This window comes from Vanessa cardui, chromosome 10 (assembly GCF_905220365.1).
Source record: "Vanessa cardui chromosome 10, ilVanCard2.1, whole genome shotgun sequence".
Classification (NCBI taxonomy): Eukaryota; Metazoa; Arthropoda; class Insecta; order Lepidoptera; family Nymphalidae; genus Vanessa; species Vanessa cardui.
The window spans coordinates 8,264,870-8,286,288 of record NC_061132.1 but is presented as its reverse complement, the minus strand read 5'-3'; the positions used below and the strand labels follow the sequence as shown (position 1 = coordinate 8,286,288).

Genomic DNA, 21,419 nt, shown 5'->3' with positions numbered 1-21,419 from the left:
TTACGATAATGACTGTGATGTTATGTTATGAAGAATCGAAATGATGGGATGGATAACACGAGTGTATCTTAATCAAAGATTACGGGTTCTAAACCGAGGCTGCAGTGTCTTCAACTCCTTGATCTCAAGGATAACATAACCCATAATGAAGGAAATTTCTATTAATCGGATGAAATTCTTTCACATTCACCAACCTGCCATTGGAACAGTGTGATGAAACAGCATTCTCCGGAAGCTTTTGCTCAGCAATGGAACTGTTACAGATTTGTTCTTCTCTCTATCTTTACAAATCTATCAATCAAAAGTAGGGTAAGTCCAAGGCTAGACTAAAAGAGCAGTATTCAACAGAAATTTCTTAAGAAGTTATTGCGATAGAGAAATATTTATGCATACTTGTATACTTGTATACTTGTCTGTGTGTGTAACAAAACAGATTACCTGCTTATTACACACTAAATGCTTTTCGATCACAGCACCTCACTTGTTACAGTAAAGATACCATTACCAAATGACTTCAGTTTCTTACGTTAACATTGACCTCTCACTTACCCTGCTGGTTCTGGCTCCAGTGCCATACGGACGCGTGAGTTGCGCGCGCGCAGATTGCACTGTTGTATAACGAGAGACTGTCGCCAGTGTTGTGATTTGTGTTTTTTTTTTTTTTCGAAGTGATTGTGAAACATTGTTATTAACTGTGAATCAGGTAATAGTTTTGCAAAATACATCGCGACTCTTAATAATTATTTTATTAAATTCGATAGGGACACAAATTTCGAATTTATTGAGAAATGTCGCTTCAAAAAACTTATTAAATATAATTTTTCAAAATATCATACTAGAATTGCCTTTGAACTTTCAGCATTTGTAGTTCTATATAAGTTAAAAATAAAGCAATTATTTTTTCTTTAAATGTGAGTAAAAAAACTGAACTTTTCCCAGGATCTGTTGTTATATATGTCGTAATATTCGGCCTACATTCAAAACAATATAAATATCTTTTTAATTATTTAAAAATATATATCTATTCATCTATAGCTTATTTATATATTTTTTATTACACATCAATAATTAAATTAATTCCACATTCGAATTCACAAAAGTGACGAAAGCAAAATGCGACCTTATCGCTAAAGCAACGATCTCTTCCAGGCAAATTTTGGATAGACTGATTGTAAAATACACGTGGGAAGGGATACAATTACTATAAATACGGATAAGTAATATACTGCATACATAATACAATGATACACAGATATTAAATATACATATCGTAATAATCGGAGCAATTAAAAAAAAAACGAAAAAAAAAGTAATTCCTGTTCTGTCAAGAATAATATTATGACACATGACGTAACCTGCGCCAATCAGGAGTTCGGATTTATAAGCAAACCGCAGTTTAACAGTGCGGTGGAACATCCAAATTATACGTTACTTAATTTTTTAATTTAATTGAAGTTTAGGGCTGTGGGTCAAATTTTGCAACTTAATTTTAAACCAGTTCAAATGAACAGGTTTAGTTTAAATAATGCGAAATATTTAGGTACCTATTGATTACAATTTGTCAAATATGAGTTATGTAAAAAGCAATTAAGAATATCGATAGTAAATAGTATGTATTACTTTAAAAATGTAACAGCTATAAACGACTAAATGGAAAGAAAGTATTAATTCAGTTCCAAATTCAAATAAAAAATGGCCCATTATTAAAAACAAACTAGTGGGCCGCCCGTAAACCTTCGCGTTTATTCAAAACAATTTTTAGGTATTTCAAATTCTATGACAGATTTTGTTGTGATTTAATTTCATTGTAAACTGATGAAACCCTTTTTAGTTATTTTTTTTAATATCAAATACATTAGTGTTCTATAGCCGGTCAGTAACTTTTTCCGCTCTTTAAAATTAATTCTGTATTCAATTTTAACAACTTTATAAATAACAATAAAGAATGTTTTTTTCTTCTTCTACAGCTGAAGCTATAAAAATGAGACCAAAAGCATTTTTTTATGTGTAGCGATCGTCGATAAGTAAATAATATATTATTCGTATTTCAAAAACTTTTGTTTGGTTAACTTACGTTATGAATCAAATAAATCCAGCAGAACAAATAACACTTTTTCGATTTTATTAAATTGTTTACGGCTCCATTTATTTTTCTAATGAAGATGGACAGGTTACGCATGCGCATAAGAAAGTGATTACATAACATGAACTGTTGAACTAGGAGCGCTAGTCCTTGCTCCATATATGTATATTCTGTATACATTAGGTACCTTTTAATGCATGAATTAATTCCTGCAATTTGACACCATTTCTCTCCAATCGATTGACTGGTTCACGAAATGTAAAAATTGATGAACGATTTTTTATTATGTCCTCAGTTAATGGATTATTTTTTATTTTGATTAAGATTTGTACTCCATTACTTATTTATAGCTGAGAACGGTTATCTTAAGATCGTCCTAATACTGATATTTCTCATGAATGAGACAGTCACAGTGCCCACCGAGCTAATCAATCATTAAATATAATAACAATTTACATATAAAATCTAATGAATATGTCTTACAATTCTTTAATATGAAATTAACTTGCCTTTGGTTTTCACTAGTAATAGTAAAGCAAAACATTCCTAACAGATTCAAGTAGTTAGCATATCTGTTTAAAATCGGTTTTGTAAATAAGCTCATTATTTTTTACTGCTTTTAAGAAATGAAAAAAGGCTCTCAATTCGTCTGTATGTTTAAATGTATTACTTATATAGAAGAATTTATTGATTTACTTACATTTATATGTTAGTAACTTTTTTATTTAAAAACCACTTTTAATTTCTTTTTTGGGTTCAGTGCATTTCAAGATGGTTCTCTCCTTCATTGGCATTGAAAATTATTGTATATAATATTCAAAAATATATATAAAAAATTACGTAAATATAATTTTATACAGAAACATAAAATGTCTACATGAATATTAATTCAACTTTTTAATGTAATTAATTATTACACAAGATACGTTATGCCTGACATTGACCCGAGAAAATTAACGGACTATTTTTATGGATCGTAACGGCCGCGTTGTGAATATTAATCACACCTTATATCTGCTTATCATCTATCTTTATAGAACAAACAACAACAGCCTGTAAATTCCCACTGCTGGGCTAAAGGCCTCCTGTCCCTTTGAGGAGAAGGTTCGGAACATATTTCACCACGCTGTTCCAATGCGGGTTGGTGGAATACACATGTGGCAGAATTTATATGAAATTTGTCACATGCAGGTTTCCTCACGATGTTTTCCTTAACCGCTGAGCACGAGATGAATTATAAAGACAAATTAAGCACATGAATTAGCGGTGCTTGCCTGGGTTTGAACCCGCAATCATCGGTTAAGATGCACGCGTTCTAACCACTGGGCCATATCCGCTATCTATATACATCAGTACATATTATAAAAAAGTCCCCCAACCGTGTCTGTCTGTCTGTATGTTCGAGATAAATTCCAAAACTACGGAACGGATTTTCAAGCGGTTTTCGTAATAGATAGAGTGATTCATGAGGAAGTTGTATAATATGTGGGTATATCATTTATTGAGGATTTTGTATAAAAAAGTTGAAAAAGAAAAAAAAATTGTTAAACATGTTGGAAATTATCAAGATGCCAGGGATTATGTCCATCAGTGCGAAGCCGGGACGGGCCGCTAAAATATATAGGTGTTAAACGAATCCCAATGTCTCTCAGTCATTTCAAAGACGTGTCGCCTGTAAACGGCTTTCCTGGATTCGAACGTCTTTTTTTTTAAGTTTTCTCATACATACACGATACACTGCTATCAAACAGTGCACATCAATAAATCTGCAATCCGAGATTAAAATCGATTTTAAAGATATACAAATCGATACATCCATTTTTATTCTGTACCCTTAAAAAAGTTTAACTATAACATTAATATAGAATATGTTAATACTATTTAAAGTCATGTGATCTTAGTACTCATAACAACATTTAAGACTAATTATAAATTGAAAAAATTTAAATACTAATTTTAAAGTACTCGGAGCAATAAATGGCTATATAGTGTTTTGTCATCAAAATCGATCGATAAGTTAATATGATCTAAGTTTTTGTACAAAAAATAACCTACGATGGATTATTTCCTTGTATTAACTACTCAATTTTAAAGTATTAATAGGTTAAAGTCATTACCTAATACAGTTTTAAACCAATTTCTCCAGTTGTCAACATCGTCATTTATTTTATATTTTAGTATTCATGTAAACAATTTATTTCAATATTATCCAAGTATAATAAAATAATTTACAATGATATTTTTGCCATGTAGTCTAAGTATTACTTACAATTTTTATTAATAGAGTATATATCAAACTACGAAAGAAATAAAACTTGCAGGAGTCTACTTTTTTATCTTGGTATGCATGACAGCTAATATTGACACTTGCCAAAAAATCCTACTTCTTTACTAGCGTGCAATTAATGGCCAAACGTTGGCCCCAATTTTACGAACAGTCTATCTAGATATATATATATATATATAAAAAATCAAATATTTACTGGGTACTCTACCCACAAACAGCAATACGATTAAAAGTCACCTATCTGAGGTCTGAGGTCGTGCAGTGTGTGTGTTGCATAAAAACAGGATTTGACTGACCGGTATTGACGCAAATCATCTTGAGGAATGCTTTTGCTTTCGGGTGGTCGAGGCGCTTACTTGCTATATGAAGAAATGAAGAAGAAAATAAGTCACCTACCTTATCGTACAATACCTACCTTATACCAGTCCAAAATATGTGTTTGTGTGTGTGTGAGTGTTTACAACCCTTGCTTATGTATAGGTGTAGTATTTTTAGTATTACTCTTATGTATTTTTGTAAGTATTCATTCACTCTTAAACTACAACTTTTTAAAAATATTTCTATTTCCTTTTCATTTCGTATGTAGTGAAAATAAATCTTCCGATTATTATTTATTTAATAGCTTAGACCTACATTCAAAAGGCTTTATGTCTATCGTATTACCAACACCGATCGACCTTGAACGCTATATCTCACGCATAACGAAAACATAATTACTGTAAAACTAGACGGGTTATTATGCAAGACTGCGCGGGCTCATTAATTTCTGAACGAATGTTTAACAAAGTTTATTCATCAAGTTTAGCACCTGTTATGGGTCTAATCTTTGAAATTATTTTCGGTTGTCACCGACCTAAAATATAAAGACATTCAGTGACAATAATGTAGTATCATTACATAGAACAAAACAGAGTCCCTTACCCCTGTCTTTCCCTCAGCAGCCTGTACATTTCCCACTGCTGAGATAAGGCCTCCCCTTCCATTAAGGAGAGGGTTTGGAACATATTCCACCACGCTGTTCCAATGCGGGTTGGTGGAATACACATGTGGCAGAATTTCGATGAAATTCATAGGCCATCTCAGCTTTTGCTCAGAGCTGAGATGGCTCAGTATCCTTAGATCTTTAAAATTACACAACAGATTTTGAAACCGATTCTATAGATAGATTGATTCAAGAGGTAGGTTTATATGTATTAGAATACATGCACAATATAGTAAAGAAACACTACATATAAACTACTATATTTATTAACAGTTTTGCACCCTACTAGTTGGTCTCCCGCGAATGTTCGCGTTTATTCAAATTTTTTTTTAGGAATTTCGAAACCTACGACAAGGTTTGTTTTGTAGGTCTTTCGTGTTAAATAGTACACATTCGTTTAGCAATAGTTAGTCGATAACAATTTAATATAATATAATTTTATTTTCGTTTTTTATATACAGCCGTAGTTTCACTCTCTAAATGGCCAGTATCATTTTTGCTCTTTAAAATTCTTTATTAAATCGTAACAATTCACTAAAATGTATTCAAGATTTATGTCTTATTTTCTGCACATCTACGTCTGGTATTCTTTAAAATGAGACCATGACCTATTTTTAATGTGCAGATTTCGTCCCAAAATCACTTGAAAAAATTTAAGTGTCTGTACTGTCTTACGCTTTTAATATACATCATAATAAAAATAATGCTTGTTTTAATTCACGAATTTGCTAATTAAACTTATTTTCTTAGTTACCGTCCGCAGATTTACAAGCATTTTAGAGGTTTATCGTCTAAAGGCCTAACTTACCATCAGATGGCTTATTTGCTAGTCAGCCTATCTAAGATATATATAAAGTCAAAACAAATAAAGTAACAATTTGCAATAACGCAATTTATAGATTAAATTGTTTTAAAATTATTTGTGAAAAAAATCACCATTCCGTCAAAAGCACTACTTATTCTCATTTACGTTAATAAGTGAACGTAAAATCCAAAGATCAAGTTACGTGCAATATGATGCGGGAACAATATAATATAATGAACTTTAGTATTAAATACATATAAAGCAACTATCCCTTCAATTTGACGCTGTAATATAATAATAATAAGAATAATTTATTGGTGCAAAAGAAATATTACAAAAAAAACCCTATATATATGAGTATACAAAATAAGTATGACTATTGTTAAATATGACTATTAGCTATGTACTCTATTTACATGTGGTTTGGCACTTTAAAAATATACAACGACGATTCAAAAGTGCTTTTACGACATTAGGTGAATAAAGAATATTTTCATTTGATTTGATATAGGTACACATACATATATGACTTAAGTACAGAAAAAGAGATACCTAGTGAACCTTCTTATGGGAAGTCCAATCCACCACACGTTAGTTTGGCCGATTAAGTAACTCAAATAACCACAACAAAATTAACAAACAAAAAATTCATGAATTAAATCATGAAGCAAGCTTTGCCTTCCAAGGAAGGATATCAGATTATTTGAGCCTAAAACCGAGTAAGCAAGAGCCGAAATGGCTCAGTAAAATCTGCCACATGTAAATCCACCAATCCGCATTGAATTAACGTGTTGGGATATGCGTCTAACCTTCTCCTCAGAGGAAAAGACCTTAGCCCAACAGTGGGAAATTTACAAGCTCTTACTACTACATTTATTATTATACATGCCTAAAACCCGAAGAACCCCTACAACTCGTCGAGAACATATATATATGAACATATATGTAAGCCCCTAATACTAAGTAATTGGTATGTCACTGTCATATCGTTATTAAATCTATTAATACATATTTTTGAAGAGAGACATGAAAACATGAGAAATAAACGCAAACTAAGACAATTTACTATAACTTATGTATTGAATCAGTAATGTACTCTTATATAATATCATCGAATAAATATATAAGCCGATAATTGAAAAAGTATGTATAAGAAAGCGTGTCAAGAACGCGATCCTTCTGATCCTTAGTTCAGCGAACTATTTCGCAAGCCGCAGGCTTAAATATATAGTAAAACCTTTAGATATACGTTACGTTCATACATTCATTGAATGTATGAAATATTAGCAAACTGCAATACCATACTATCGGTATTAATAAACGAAAGAATGACTTTTATGTCTAAACGAAAAACTAAGCAAATATGTATAAAACTTGTACCAATAGATACAGCGCGTTTCGGCGGACGTTTTAGTATATTATGTAACATGGCCAACAACGCCGAAAGTTTTGCTCGTATGAAATAAAATATTAAGCGTATTGATTCTGTATCGTTGTTCTTTAATTGCTATACAATATTTATTTATTGAGTGTGTCTTATTTATTTATTGAATAACCATGTGTGTGTGTGTGTGCGCATGTGAGTATCAGGTTTATGATACTACCAACGAACGACTATGAACGAATTCATTAGGTTCATTGAAATTACTACTATAATTGCTAGTCCAGCCCAGTCCAGCCCAGTCCAGCCCAGTTGACCACGTATATATGTGAGCTATGTCTATGTCTATCTACATATAGTAGATTCCCGGGTTCAAATCTGAGTTACATTGAATTTATAATTAATCTCGCGCTCCGTAGTGATATAGTATCGAGAAGAAAAATATAAAACTTGTGTCAGGAGACATTCGAACCCGTATTCGAACAGCGTCTTTGAACCCAGACCCTCTTAATCGAATGAAGGTATAATTATACCACAACGGTCAATATTACTCTCCGCCCGTTCGTGCGTAACTTTGTAAATACAGACGAAAGTGTATTCGTATTTGTATATTGATATTTATAATGCATGTTTGTCGGTTAATTTTAATGTGATTATTCAAATTGAGTGCTCGTAAGCCGAATTGATAATATTATAATAATCTATTAATATTATAAAGAGGTAATTTTATCTATCTATTATTATTAGTATATTTACCTTCTTGCTACACAAATTACGTAGGGCTGCCGTTGAGGATGCAGAATGAAACCGAACGAATTTAACTTATACGTTTATTTAAATAATTTAATTTAACAATTAATTATTTCTAATTTATAATATACGTGACAGTCTGTTCGATGTTAGAACAAAAAGTGAAGTTCTGTAGTCTGAATTACATATTTATATACGAAATCGGTAAATCACTGAATGGTCCCCACGGTATGGTGATTCTTGGTAGCGCTCGATGTTCGGGAGGTCTTGCGAAACAAAGCAGCGACGCTGGCAACAGGTGGTAGCTTCAAGGAATGCATGGTGTGATTATTTCTCACGGTATGGTAATTCTTGGTAGCGCTCGATGTTCGGGAGGTCTTGCGATTATTTCTTAACAACTCCCTCCGCAGGATCAGCAGCTATTTGGAGACTTTTGTCGAAAATAGTGCTGATAGAGACATAGGATCTCTGGGGCTGTCCTGGACTTCTTGTGTTCTGGTTGCCTCATTGTCCTTCTGGTTGGTATTTCTTAAATGCATACATTTGCGACGAATGAGGACGATGCTAATAGTGAGTACTGATGCACCGATGAGTAGGTAGACAGGTATAGTCGTGTGATAGAGCGTGTCTAAGTTCGACAATTCCAAAGTCACTGGTTCTTGAGAGGCAATCCTGGTATTGGTTGAATGTAAGTGAGTCAAATCTATACTGTTCAATTTCAAGATGTTCTTCGCTGTCGCTTTGTATGGATCTTCATTACTATATTCTATATTCAACATTTTCAAAACTTGTCCTTTTACTTGATCATGGTGGTTAGTGATGGTGAAGATGGACGTTTGTAGAGCACACCCTTTAGGTATTTCAGCTAGATAGCTTCCGAGAAGGTTTTTGTATTGATCTTGAGAACAGGTTAAATGAACTTTCGTTAAGTTGGGAAAGCTCAGAACATAGTGACGATCATCCAATTGTTCCATGGCTTGAGAAGATAAGATTACTGGAGTAACCCGACAGGTTTCATGGATATGTTGCTGGAGTATAAGATGTTGAATGCAGCTCGTTTGCTCTCCATAGTGTCGGTTTAAGTTGTCCTCGCAAAGATGACCGTGACTGTACTTCGGACATTCTGTCTCTATATACAGTAGATCTTTCTCGTTAATTGCTACGTATGGATAGGTAGGGATTATAATTTTATCATTACTATTAGGGGCTAAGGACAATTTGTAAAGGATGTAGTTATTGGGATTCATGATTGGAAACTTAATTACCAAGATTATATCATTATCTTTATAATAATATCCTAATCTTAATAGATCTAAATATTCCCTAAAATTAATATCTAGCACTACATTTGAATTGTATAAACCTTTTAGTTTATTTAACATAACTATATAAGTGTCGTAATCGAGAACGGAATAATGGATGCTTTTAGCTCTTATGAATGCCAATAGATTCTGTAGTTTTGACAACTCTTGTGACAAATTGTCTATGTCATCACCTAGTATTGTAAGTAGCTGGGCTAAATGAAAATACTTAATTGCATCTTCTTCTTTCCTAACATCATTATCTAAGATGGTTTTAATAATGTTCTCTATTTTCCTCTGGTTTTCTACTATCCTATCTGTAACATTTGAACTCTGAGATGCCCACTGCTTGCTTAAACTTATTTGATGATTTATTTCAATGGCTAAGTTATTTTCGTTCTTTTGTAGAATAGCAATGGCATTTTCGTACTTTAGTGCGTCCGTATAATCTAAATTTCCGGAGATTAGGTACCCGTTTCAGGCGCGACTTGGGTACGGGTCCTCTCTTTCTCTTTGTATAAATATGTATAGGTAAATCTGTTACAACCGTATCGTTCGTATAGCGGGCAGCTAATTTCTGTCTATTAGCTAGGGGATTTCTGACATAGATTCGTTGATCAGGTGCATATGTTTTATTTTTTATGCCATTTCTATTAATGTTCTCGGTTATTTCAGTACGACGCTGAAGGGCGGTTTCATTAATGATTTCGTATACCTTTAACATTCGCTTACGGTGATCTAGTATATATTCCTGCAATAGGTGCTCTGTTAAATAAGGATCGTAATAATCGGCATATTCATCGTATATAGAATTGTCAATGAAACTATTGTAATTTACTTCTTTAGATTTAAAGTAGTTCGTAGGGGGTGGGTTCCCGGATTTTGAACCTTGCGATAAAATAGCTAAATCGTTATATAGAGCGGTCTCATCTCGTTGGTCCGCGAAGTTGTTCACTAAAGCAGTTCGAATGCCTTGCCAGTCGGATGGAATCCCATTAGAATTAATTAAGCGAGCAGCAGAGCCTGTTACTTTGTTAAGAATTCCGTTGAGAAGAGCACACCTACTTAATTCACTACTACTATCACTACAAAACTGTCCTACCAATTGATCACATAATTTTAAAAATCTAGTAAGTACATTTGGGTTCCCGTCGAACTCGGGTACCAACCTTAAGGCTTTATAAATGGTGTCTAACTCAGACATTTCCGTTTGTTCTTCTATACTACTTAAACTAATATCTCTTCTATTATCTACGAAAGTTTGCCTACTACTAATAACTATCCTAGGTTCCTTCGATTTTCTTAAATGAAAAATCTTGGCAAATTTTATTAACACACAGGTTAGTTAGGCTAGGACTGAGCAACCACTAAAAAGAATCTAGTGTACTCACATGAACATGTTTCGGTCTCTCTGCGTTATCGATGTCTGGATACCTCTCGTGCAGCACTACTCGTAGATTCGGATGCTACGGATGCAGCAGCTAGACAAGCTACGGCGGGGCTTCACGCGATTACGGAAATCTTCTACGCGAAACGTTCCGCGAGCATCCTACCGACTGCGCCAATTACGTAGGGCTGCCGTTGAGGATGCAGAATGAAACCGAACGAATTTAACTTATACGTTTATTTAAATAATTTAATTTAACAATTAATTATTTCTAATTTATAATATACGTGACAGTCTGTTCGATGTTAGAACAAAAAGTGAAGTTCTGTAGTCTGAATTACATATTTATATACGAAATCGGTAAATCACTGAATGGTCCCCACGGTATGGTGATTCTTGGTAGCGCTCGATGTTCGGGAGGTCTTGCGAAACAAAGCAGCGACGCTGGCAACAGGTGGTAGCTTCAAGGAATGCATGGTGTGATTATTTCTCACGGTATGGTAATTCTTGGTAGCGCTCGATGTTCGGGAGGTCTTGCGATTATTTCTTAACACACATGTATACAAAGTATTGATTTATAAACTGAAGTTATACAACTTCAGTTTATAAATCATACGAAACAAAAATTGGTACAAATATTTGGTAAGTATTCGGTAACGTATTGGTTTTGTAATATTGCTGCTGTATGTATAAGGTAATGTAGCCAATTACGTGTCATACATTTTATCACTCCAAAGAGATCATCATATCGATTTAAAAACACACAATATATATTTCAAAATTGTATTACATTATTTTAATGCTTTAGGTAGTTTGACGCGAGGAACAGATAGCCAATAATATTGGACATTACAATTTGTGCATTCTAGCTAACCCAATCATAACAAAAAAGAAATAAATATATAATTTAAATATCTTAAAAAAGTATCAAAAGCACATATAATTGATTATTAATTAAATATTGAACAAGGAAACAGTTTAATGAAACAAGGTCATACACATTTTTTAATACCCAAATTATATATATTTTATTTTGTGTAAATTATTATACAAATTAATAATTTAACAAATTATTGCAGTTTATACATAATACGTTGGTAATATTTCTAAAAGCACAGCTTTTAGAAACATGTTACAAAAGCTCTCCTTAATGGGAGGGGGGCCTTAGCCCTTAGCAGCCTTAGCCTTAGCAGTGGGAAATATACTGTTACTTTTACTTTAAGATAGTACGAGCGGGATCAGATAGCGTGAACCTATTTAATTATTGTACTATAAAATTCTTTATACAAACATATTTGAGAAAAAAAGCGTAACAACATTTTATTTACTTAAATCCGTGGAAATGCAGTCTAGTGACATTAAAAGTATTCTCTATAGTAATTCATATTCAATAAGGAACATAGTATAAAACAAAATTGCTTACCGCTGTTTGACCCTATGTCAAAATTACGCTACGGATTTTGATGCGGTTTTTTTTTAATAGGTAGAGTGATTCCAGAGAAAGGTTTTTGTGTATAAGACATGGACAATAAAGTAAAGAATCATTAATAATTTAAAAGTTCCTAATGTGATCCCATAAAAAAACATATTCTGTAGTATATTTAACATCAGTATTGCACCCGTGCGAAGCCGGGGCGTCTCGCTAGTATTCTATAAGGAAAGAAACAATTAGCGTAAACTAATACCGCTACTCACCAAACAAAAATATAGTCGTCATTCAACAGTTATATGTGTTGCACAAATTTATTGGAAACATAGAAAAGGTTAAAGAATTCTCGACGGAATAACACTTACGGCCATATAAGAGTGAAAGTAACTCAAGGCCACTGTCAGAAATACACATCGACACCATTAATTATGACATCGTCGCGATTGCGGAATGGGACTTGATATGTATAACGATTATTTGAGAAATATCAATCATTCAATCATCGATGACATCAAAAACATATAATTAGAGAAATAATTGCATTTACTAGAACATTAATACCGCTTGGTGATAGGGATTTCTGATAGCCCATCTTCTACCGCCCACTCATCAGATATTCTATCGATAAACACTAGTATTATCATTTTTGTGTTCCGGTTTGATGGGTGAGTGAGCCAGTGTAACTACAGGTAAAGTGTCAGTGGCCCATTTGCTCGTCCGCCTACTTATATCATAAAGAATAAATATAATACGACAAGTAAAAGTAGTAGGTAAGGATTATTGAAGTAGGGGTGATGATGATAATCATTTTCTTCCATCATTGCGGTTACCGCAGTCCCAATATTCATTAAAATCATCTCCTTTCTGTGAAAATGAGGTTAAAGATCAACAACACTGTTCTCTACTCTGATAAAAATTCCACGAGCACGTTAAACATATATCAGAATCCTTTCTAAGCCCTTACACGTTTCCTCTCAAATATTTCTCATACCGAATAAGTTTAAATACAAATTTAAGTTAAGACTTTTGACTTATGAAAGGTATGTGTCAAGACAGTGTCATAAAAAACGTTTTTGAAGTACCATTTCAGACCAATAAAGCAACAATATAAAGATTATTGGCAATTGACGAATCTTCATTGCTTACAATGCAAATTTTATCCATTTGCCTTTTGCCTAATTTTGGTCTGGTGTTTGACTGTTTTGCCACTAACAAAATATCCATATTGTGATTGATTTAAAAACAAAAAAATACTAAAATAATTCATTGACAGGAAAACAGAGGTGTTAGATACTAGTAGTTTGACGCGGCTTTGCTCGCGTTTTACGGTGTTGGTAGTCATGGTCAGGAAAAAAAAGTAGTCTAGTCCTTTCTTATAGTTCAAGTTTGCTTCATGCCAAATTTCATTAAATTCGGTTCAGCGGTTTGGTCGTGAAAGAGCAACAGACAGATAGAGTTACTTTCACATTTATAATATTAGTATAGCTTACAAAGTAGCCGGAGAAAGAACACAGTGGCGTGCACTTGGAGAGGCCTATGTCCAGCAGTGGACGGGTACGGGCTGATGATGATGATGATGATGATAGATTACAAAATTTTACATACCTATTGTAAAATTGCTCATTGATTACTTGTAATTGCGGGTGCAATTTAAATATATAAAAAAAAATTATATATGTAAAGTTGATACTCTACTCACTCTATAGCTTTCAAATATTTTTTAAGATAGGGTCATCATTTCCGAAGATTACCCCTCCATACAAACAAACAAATTTAAACTATATTAGCATAAGATAGCTATCTACAGTATATATTAAGGGTTTTATCGTTCTTTCTTTTTATGAAATCCAAAGAGTGATTTAAAGAAAGAAATCGGAGCTACAGAAGAGAGACATCAACTTCAGATATAGAAGAATATAATACGACATAACTTAGATGTAGCATCGGCAAAATTAATAAAACCAATCTCATCCGAATTGAGTACGTTATCCCAAATTTTCAATATTTATTTCTTATGCGAATATGATCTTTACACGAATGTAATAACTTGTAATATCATATGACCTAATATATTTGTCAATTTGACACGCCGATTTACATGCACTTGCTTTCTCGGGTTGAACTGACGCGAGAATTTATAGCGTCGAATAGCGTCGAAAGGCGCGGTAGGGAGCTATTTCTATTGGTTGTATAAATCGGCAGTAATCGGTTTTAAGGATTTTGCCGATGCCATATCTAAGATGTATCGTACTATACCTACGTCTAATACTTACACGCATACACATATACGAATGTAAATATATTAACATAATATTTTAAATTAACATCGTTTTATTGTTACAGTTATTTAATTCGGGATATTTACAATGTTTTTTATGAGCTCAATATTTCGACATTATCTACGAATGTCTTATTCCCGAGACTAAGTGTGATAGAAGATATACATATACATACAGGTGCTTAAGTACGTTTATATAAAAAAAATATAAATATTTATAGTTATATCGGTGAAGTCATGAATTCCATCTAATTTGCTATATCATCTGTACTGCAACTTTATTTCGTAACGATTCTAAAACTATATCTTGATAACAGCCGTGATAAAATATTTATTGCTTACAAGATTGCTATAATCATAGGAAATTTAAATCTGTGTTAATAACACTGATAGAGTGAACGCTCCCTTTGGCCCGTATTCGGCATTGGTCTGGCGACATTTAGCGGTTTTTTATATAATTAAGAAAAGGAATGCCGTTCGGAAAGAAACTCGAGGATACGAGTAAAGGCCACGCTTTCGGTTTTGCACGCGATTTTAACTTATTGTTCAGTTTTAATGCACTGCAATTAATATATTTAATTGCATGATTTCAGGTTTACGTATATACAAAGAATAAAAATATATCCATTGAAAGTTTTGTCTGTCCGTCTATAACAACCTAATTCCACCGAAGCGGTTGAAATTTGATACACTTATGAATCAAAGCCATAATCTTTCTTCACTGTAAAGGCATTACAGTTACAGAATCATTCAGTGGTACCACCCAGGTTTCCTATCAATACGAGGTATTGCTGTGTTCCAGTTTAAAATATTATTAAGCCAATAAAACTATACAGACAAGGGACATCTTTATAGTCAAGAAGCGAACGCCGGCTTCGCAAGAGTGCGTTGCTAATACTAAAAATACTACAGAATGTCTTATAACGTTCACAGCTTTTCAGTTATTAAACAATGTAAACCGATTTGTACCTGCATTTTAAAACTGTAATATTTATGAAAGAATTACGTAGGGCTGCCGTTGAGGATGCAGAATGAAACCGAACGAATTTAACTTATACGTTTATTTAAATAATTTAATTTAACAATTAATTATTTCTAATTTATAATATACGTGACAGTCTGTTCGATGTTAGAACAAAAAGTGAAGTTCTGTAGTCTGAATTACATATTTATAACGAAATTGGTAAATCACTGAATGGTTCTCACGGTATGGTGATTCTTGGTAGCGCTCGATGTTCGGGAGGTCTTGCGATTATTTCTTAACAACTCCCTCCGCAGGATCAGCAGCTATTTGGAGACTTTTGTCGAAAATAGTGCTGATAGAGACATAGGATCTCTGGGGCTGTCCTGGACTTCTTGTGTTCTGGTTGCCTCATTTTCCTTCAGGTTGGTATTTTTATAAATGGTGTCTAACTCAGACATTTCCGTTTGTTCTTCTATACTACTTAAACTAATATCTCTTCTATTATATGAACATGTTTCGGTCTCTCTGCGTTATCGATGTCTGGATACCTCTCGTGCAGCACTACTCGTAGATTCGGATGCTCTGGATGCAGCAGCTAGACAAGCTACGGCGGGGCTTCACGCGATTACGGAAATCTTCTACGCGAAACGTTCTGCGAGCATCCTACCGACTGCGCCAATTACGTAGGGCTGCCGTTGAGGATGCAGAATGAAACCGAACGAATTTAACTTATACGTTTATTTAAATAATTTAATTTAACAATTAATTATTTCTAATTTATAATATACGTGACAGTCTGTTCGATGTTAGAACAAAAAGTGAAGTTCTGTAGTCTGAATTACATATTTATAACGAAATTGGTAAATCACTGAATGGTTCTCACGGTATGGTGATTCTTGGTAGCGCTCGATGTTCGGGAGGTCTTGCGATTATTTCTTAACAAAAGCATTCATTTAAATTAAAAGCTATAATGGGCCATATTGTACTTTATTAAACCCACAAACATCGTAAGCGCAAAACATGTGTTTATTTACGACTTTACTTTCGAAACCTCTAAAATTATCAGTATTGCTTTACTATATTGTATTACATATAAACCTTCCTCTTGAATCAATCTATCTATTACAAAAAAAACGCATAAAAAATCCGTTGCGTAATTTTAAAGATCAAAGCATACACAGAGACAGACAGTGGTAAGCGATTTTTTTTTATACCATGTAATGATGATTATATGTCAAACTTATTTCCCAATGTTGGTGATCATTGGCGAGCTAAGGATTGGTGAATATTCCATACAGGGCCAATGTCTAAGGTGAAATCGTGTGTCAGGTACCCATTTATATATTCGCATATAGATTTAAAAATATTGCAGACTAACTTTCCATTCCGGCTTCGCTCCACTGGACATAAGATTCTTTTTTTATATTTTAATTTTTTTTTTTTTTTTGCTTTTTTCCGATATGTTTAACAATTGTTGTTCTATTTTAACTTATTTAGACAAAAACCGTTATAAAATATATACCTAAACCTTAATTATGGATCCCTCTGTCTATAAATGAAAACTTCATTAAAATCCGTTCAGTTTTGGAGTTTATCGCGAACATACAGACGTCTGTCTGTATGTTCGCGATAAGACGCGGCCGGTGGACTTTGTTTGATAATTTAGTTGGTGCTAGGGTTTTGTTCAAGTACGTTTGTGTGTCTGTCACCGGTAGATAGTAATAGAATGTGGGATGAGTCGTTACACATACTGTATTTTATTGCCAAGCAATGCAATACTTTATTGATATAATTGATGTGTTCAGTTTAAAGAGTGAGTGAGTTGTATGTATGAGTTATATATGAGTCGAGATGGCCCAGTGGTTAGAATGCGAGCATCTTAACCGATGATTGCGGGTTCAAAACCAGGCAAGCACCGCTGATTCATGTTATTTAATTTGTCTTTATAATTCATCTCGTGCTCAGCGGTGAAGGAAAACATCGCGAGGAAACTTGCATGTGACAAATTTCATAGAAATTCTGCCACATGTGTATTCCACCAACCCGCATCGGAACTGCGTGGTGGAATATGTTCCAAAAACCTTCCCCTCAGAGGAAGAGGAGGCCTTAAGCCCAGCAGTGGGAATTTACAGGCTGTTGTTGAGTTATGTATATAACTACAGGCCCAAAGGACATAACAACTTAGTCTCCAAATTATTGGCCTACCGACGATGTAAGAAATTGTTGATATGTCTCACAGTGCCAATTTCTATGGTATGTGGTGATTACCTAGCTGTCTTAGTTCTGGTTGTCCTTATCACACATTCCTGCTAACCTACGATGCGTGAACGAGACAAATAATAGCGTTACATCATTCTTATTCATAAGTAAAGGAAGCTCATGTTATAAGTATACTACTTAGACACTTCAAAGCAAAGAGGTTTATGTAACTTTTAGGTATGCAATCGTATATATGGGTTATATATTTTGGAGCAATTCATCATCCATAATTTTAATTTTAATATATTTAACAAATTATTAATTAAAACATATTATAAGCAAGAATAACGATACTAGAAGAAACAGATAATGGAAGAAGTTGTTTTTAATTATTTGTGTTCATAAACGATTTTTTTATTTCAATTAATACATACCTATAGCAATATAATATAGCTTACACAAAAAATTTCATCGTAAAACAAAATAATGAAAACGCACTAACTAAAAAAATATGAAATTAATTTAGTTGTTATATAAGATATATAACACAATACACTATTACAGGTACTTTAAAACTCCATAGTAACACAGACGACGTCTTATATTAAAATGTTTAATAAATGAAATTAACTTATTGGTTCCAGAATTATGACGAGCTGAAAAATGGGTGTAGTAACAACGGTATCAGCAGCCGCCAAAGCTGCTCTAACTATTGGCGGGATAAGTAAGTTGACATTTATCCCTGCCATGTTGGCAGCGCTGGCATACTTTCACTACGACGTACTCGACCCCGAAAGCCGACCGTTCAACCAAAAATACCTTCGAGAGGAATACGACTTCATCATTGTAGGAGGAGGATCAGCTGGATCCGTTTTAGCAAACAGACTGAGTGAAATAGAGGGATGGAAAGTGCTGTTGTTGGAAGCTGGTGGACATGAAACCGATATCAGCGATGTACCTTTGCTCTCCTTGTATCTACATAAAAGCAAATTGGACTGGAAATACCGGTACGTAAATTTATAGAGTAAAAATTTAAACTATGATTATGTAATATAATAATCGTAATACGCTGACATTAAAATTTCGACGTCATCATCATCAATCGAAATCTACTGCTGGCCTTTCCAAAATTTCCACTTCACATTAATAACGTTTTTTCTGATATTCATTACAATTTAATTACTTAACAATCTTCAATTGAACCATTATCTAGTAATAGTCTTCATTCCGTGAAGATATGGCGATAAACGCTCTGTTCAGTCATATATTACATAACAAACATGATATCGAGTTCTGGATTATTAAACGTTGATTAGAACCACCTTCTATAATTCCTCGTGAGGATTCATATATTTTTCTTTTTCCTGAGCTTAAACAACAATGTTTTGTTTTTCAGGACTGAGCCTCAAGACTCCGCTTGCCAAGCCATGGTTGACAAGCGTTGTAGCTGGACAAAAGGCAAGGTACTTGGAGGTTCCTCGGTACTCAACACAATGCTTTATATTCGCGGTAACAAACGGGATTTCGATCACTGGGAGTCTTTAGGTAATCCTGGATGGGGCTACAAAGATGTCTTGCCTTATTTCAAAAAATCTCAGGATCAACGGAACCCATACTTGGCTAAGGATACAAAAAATCATGCAACAGGTAAAAGTTTCGCAACTATTTTATTTAGCACTATTTTTTTTATTCGATTTAGTTGGCAATAACTAAGCTGGTAACTAAAATAATACAGTACCGTAACTTTATAATAGCTATTTCACAAAAATATAAAAAAATACATAAAAAACACATTCAATACACATTTTTCGTCTGTTCAATTTCAGGTGGTTATCTGACAGTGCAAGACGCCCCATATAACACGCCAATTGGAGCTGCATTTTTACAAGCAGGTGAAGAAATGGGTTACGACATCTTAGACGTAAACGGAGATAAACAAACCGGTTTCGCTTGGTTTCAATTTACAATGCGGAGAGGAACTCGTTGTTCCGCCGCAAAAGCTTTTCTCAGACCTGTGAGACTACGCCAAAACCTCCATGTGTCTTTATTTTCTCACGTCACTAAAGTTTTGATAGACAGAGACAGTAAAAGAGCATATGGCGTTGAATTTATAAGGGATACCACTAAGCAAGTAATATATGCAAAGCGTGAGGTTATCTTGGCTGCTGGTGCCATTGCATCTCCTCAATTACTCATGCTTTCTGGTGTTGGTCCAGCAAAACATTTAGAAGAAGTTGGTATTGATGTGGTCTACGATTCGCCTGGAGTAGGTAGAAATTTGCAAGATCACATTGCTGTCGGTGGAATAGTTTTCCAAATTGACTACCCGATAAGTTTAGTCATGAACAGACTTGTTAACATTAATTCTGCTTTGCGGTATGCTGTGACAGAAGATGGACCACTAACTTCAAGCATAGGTTTAGAAGTAGTAGCATTTATAAACACGAAGTATGCGAATTCAACTGACGACTGGCCAGATATTGAGTTTATGATGACGTCAGCGTCCATTCCGTCCGATGGTGGCACACAAGTAAAAAGAGCTCATAGTATCACTGACGAATTTTACGACCAAGTATTTGGGCACTTAACAAACAAGGATGTTTTCGGTATATTTCCTATGATGCTTCGACCTAAAAGTCGTGGATTTATCAAGTTGAGATCGAAAAATCCTTTAGACTATCCTATTATGATTCATAACTATTTAACACACCCTGATGACATTGGAGTGTTAAGAGAGGGTGTTAAAGCAGCTGTCGCCTCGGCAGAAACTAAGGCTATGAAGCGTTTGGGCGCTAGATATAACAGCAATCCCGTACCAAATTGCAAACACCTACCTCTTTATACTGATGAATATTGGGACTGTTACATAAGGCAGTATACTATGACAATTTATCATCTTTCTTGTACTGCAAAGATGGGCCCAACAAGTGATCCGATGGCTGTGGTAGATCCACAGCTGCGAGTGTATGGAATAGAGGGACTCCGCGTTATAGACGCTAGTATTATGCCCACTGTGTCGAATGGTAACATCAATGCCCCTGTAATAATGATTGCGGAGAAAGGCAGCGACATGATAAAAGAAACCTGGCTACCAAAGAACCCAAAGAGGAAACGGAGGTCGTTAAAATGTTCCAGTTTCGACCGGATTGTTTTGAAAAGAGGTCGCTTGAGTCCTCAATGTGATATTGAAAGATGATATCGGTGTTGGTTAGCTAATTATTTTAATATAGCCAAGTACAAAACGACAATAATAGACTATGTTACAATAGGACACATCAGCAATAGCTTCCATAGAATATCTCGTAATTGTAATCTTTATAGTCGTCTGTTATGACAAATATATTCAATGCACTAAGCCCTTAACGAATAAATCACGCTAGTTAGTACAATAATTTTCTTTAGAATAGAACATACTAATTAATTGGTTTGGATTTTTATTGTTATAAATTTATTTTTATTGTTATAAGGACTGATTGCTGTTAATGTTGACTTCTTAAATAGATAGCAAATAAAAAATATTATAAAATTATAACGCATTCTTTTTTAAAAATTGAAATTGTAATATTTTTGTTA

At 33.9% G+C, this 21,419-nt stretch overlaps 2 protein-coding genes across 2 annotated transcripts in view; one reads left to right on the top strand and one right to left on the bottom strand.

Annotated features, from left to right (window-relative positions):
* The window catches only part of LOC124532810 (flotillin-2), a 287,470-nt gene that overhangs the window by 89,402 nt on the left and 176,649 nt on the right, over positions 1 to 21,419 (bottom strand). The gene's annotated exons all lie outside the window — the stretch shown is intronic.
* LOC124532803 (glucose dehydrogenase [FAD, quinone]) lies at positions 545 to 21,371 on the top strand. The gene is made up of 4 exons (XM_047107878.1): positions 545 to 703; positions 18,491 to 18,853; positions 19,243 to 19,493; positions 19,673 to 21,371. The coding sequence occupies exons 2-4, from the start codon at positions 18,510 to 18,512 to the stop codon at positions 21,040 to 21,042; spliced, it is 1,965 nt and encodes a 654-aa protein (XP_046963834.1). The 5' UTR covers positions 545 to 703; positions 18,491 to 18,509; the 3' UTR covers positions 21,043 to 21,371.

What these genes read in the sequence shown, in the direction of transcription:
- LOC124532803 (XM_047107878.1), top strand. Translation starts at nt 18,510, where the DNA reads ATGGGTGTAGTAACAACGGTATCAGCAGCCGCCAAAGCTGCTCTAACT. An exon ending in AAATTGGACTGGAAATACCG is followed by an intron (nt 18,854 to 19,242) that starts GTACGTAAATTT and finishes TTTGTTTTTCAG; the next exon opens with GACTGAGCCTCAAGACTCCG. An exon ending in TACAAAAAATCATGCAACAG is followed by an intron (nt 19,494 to 19,672) that starts GTAAAAGTTTCG and finishes GTTCAATTTCAG; the next exon opens with GTGGTTATCTGACAGTGCAA.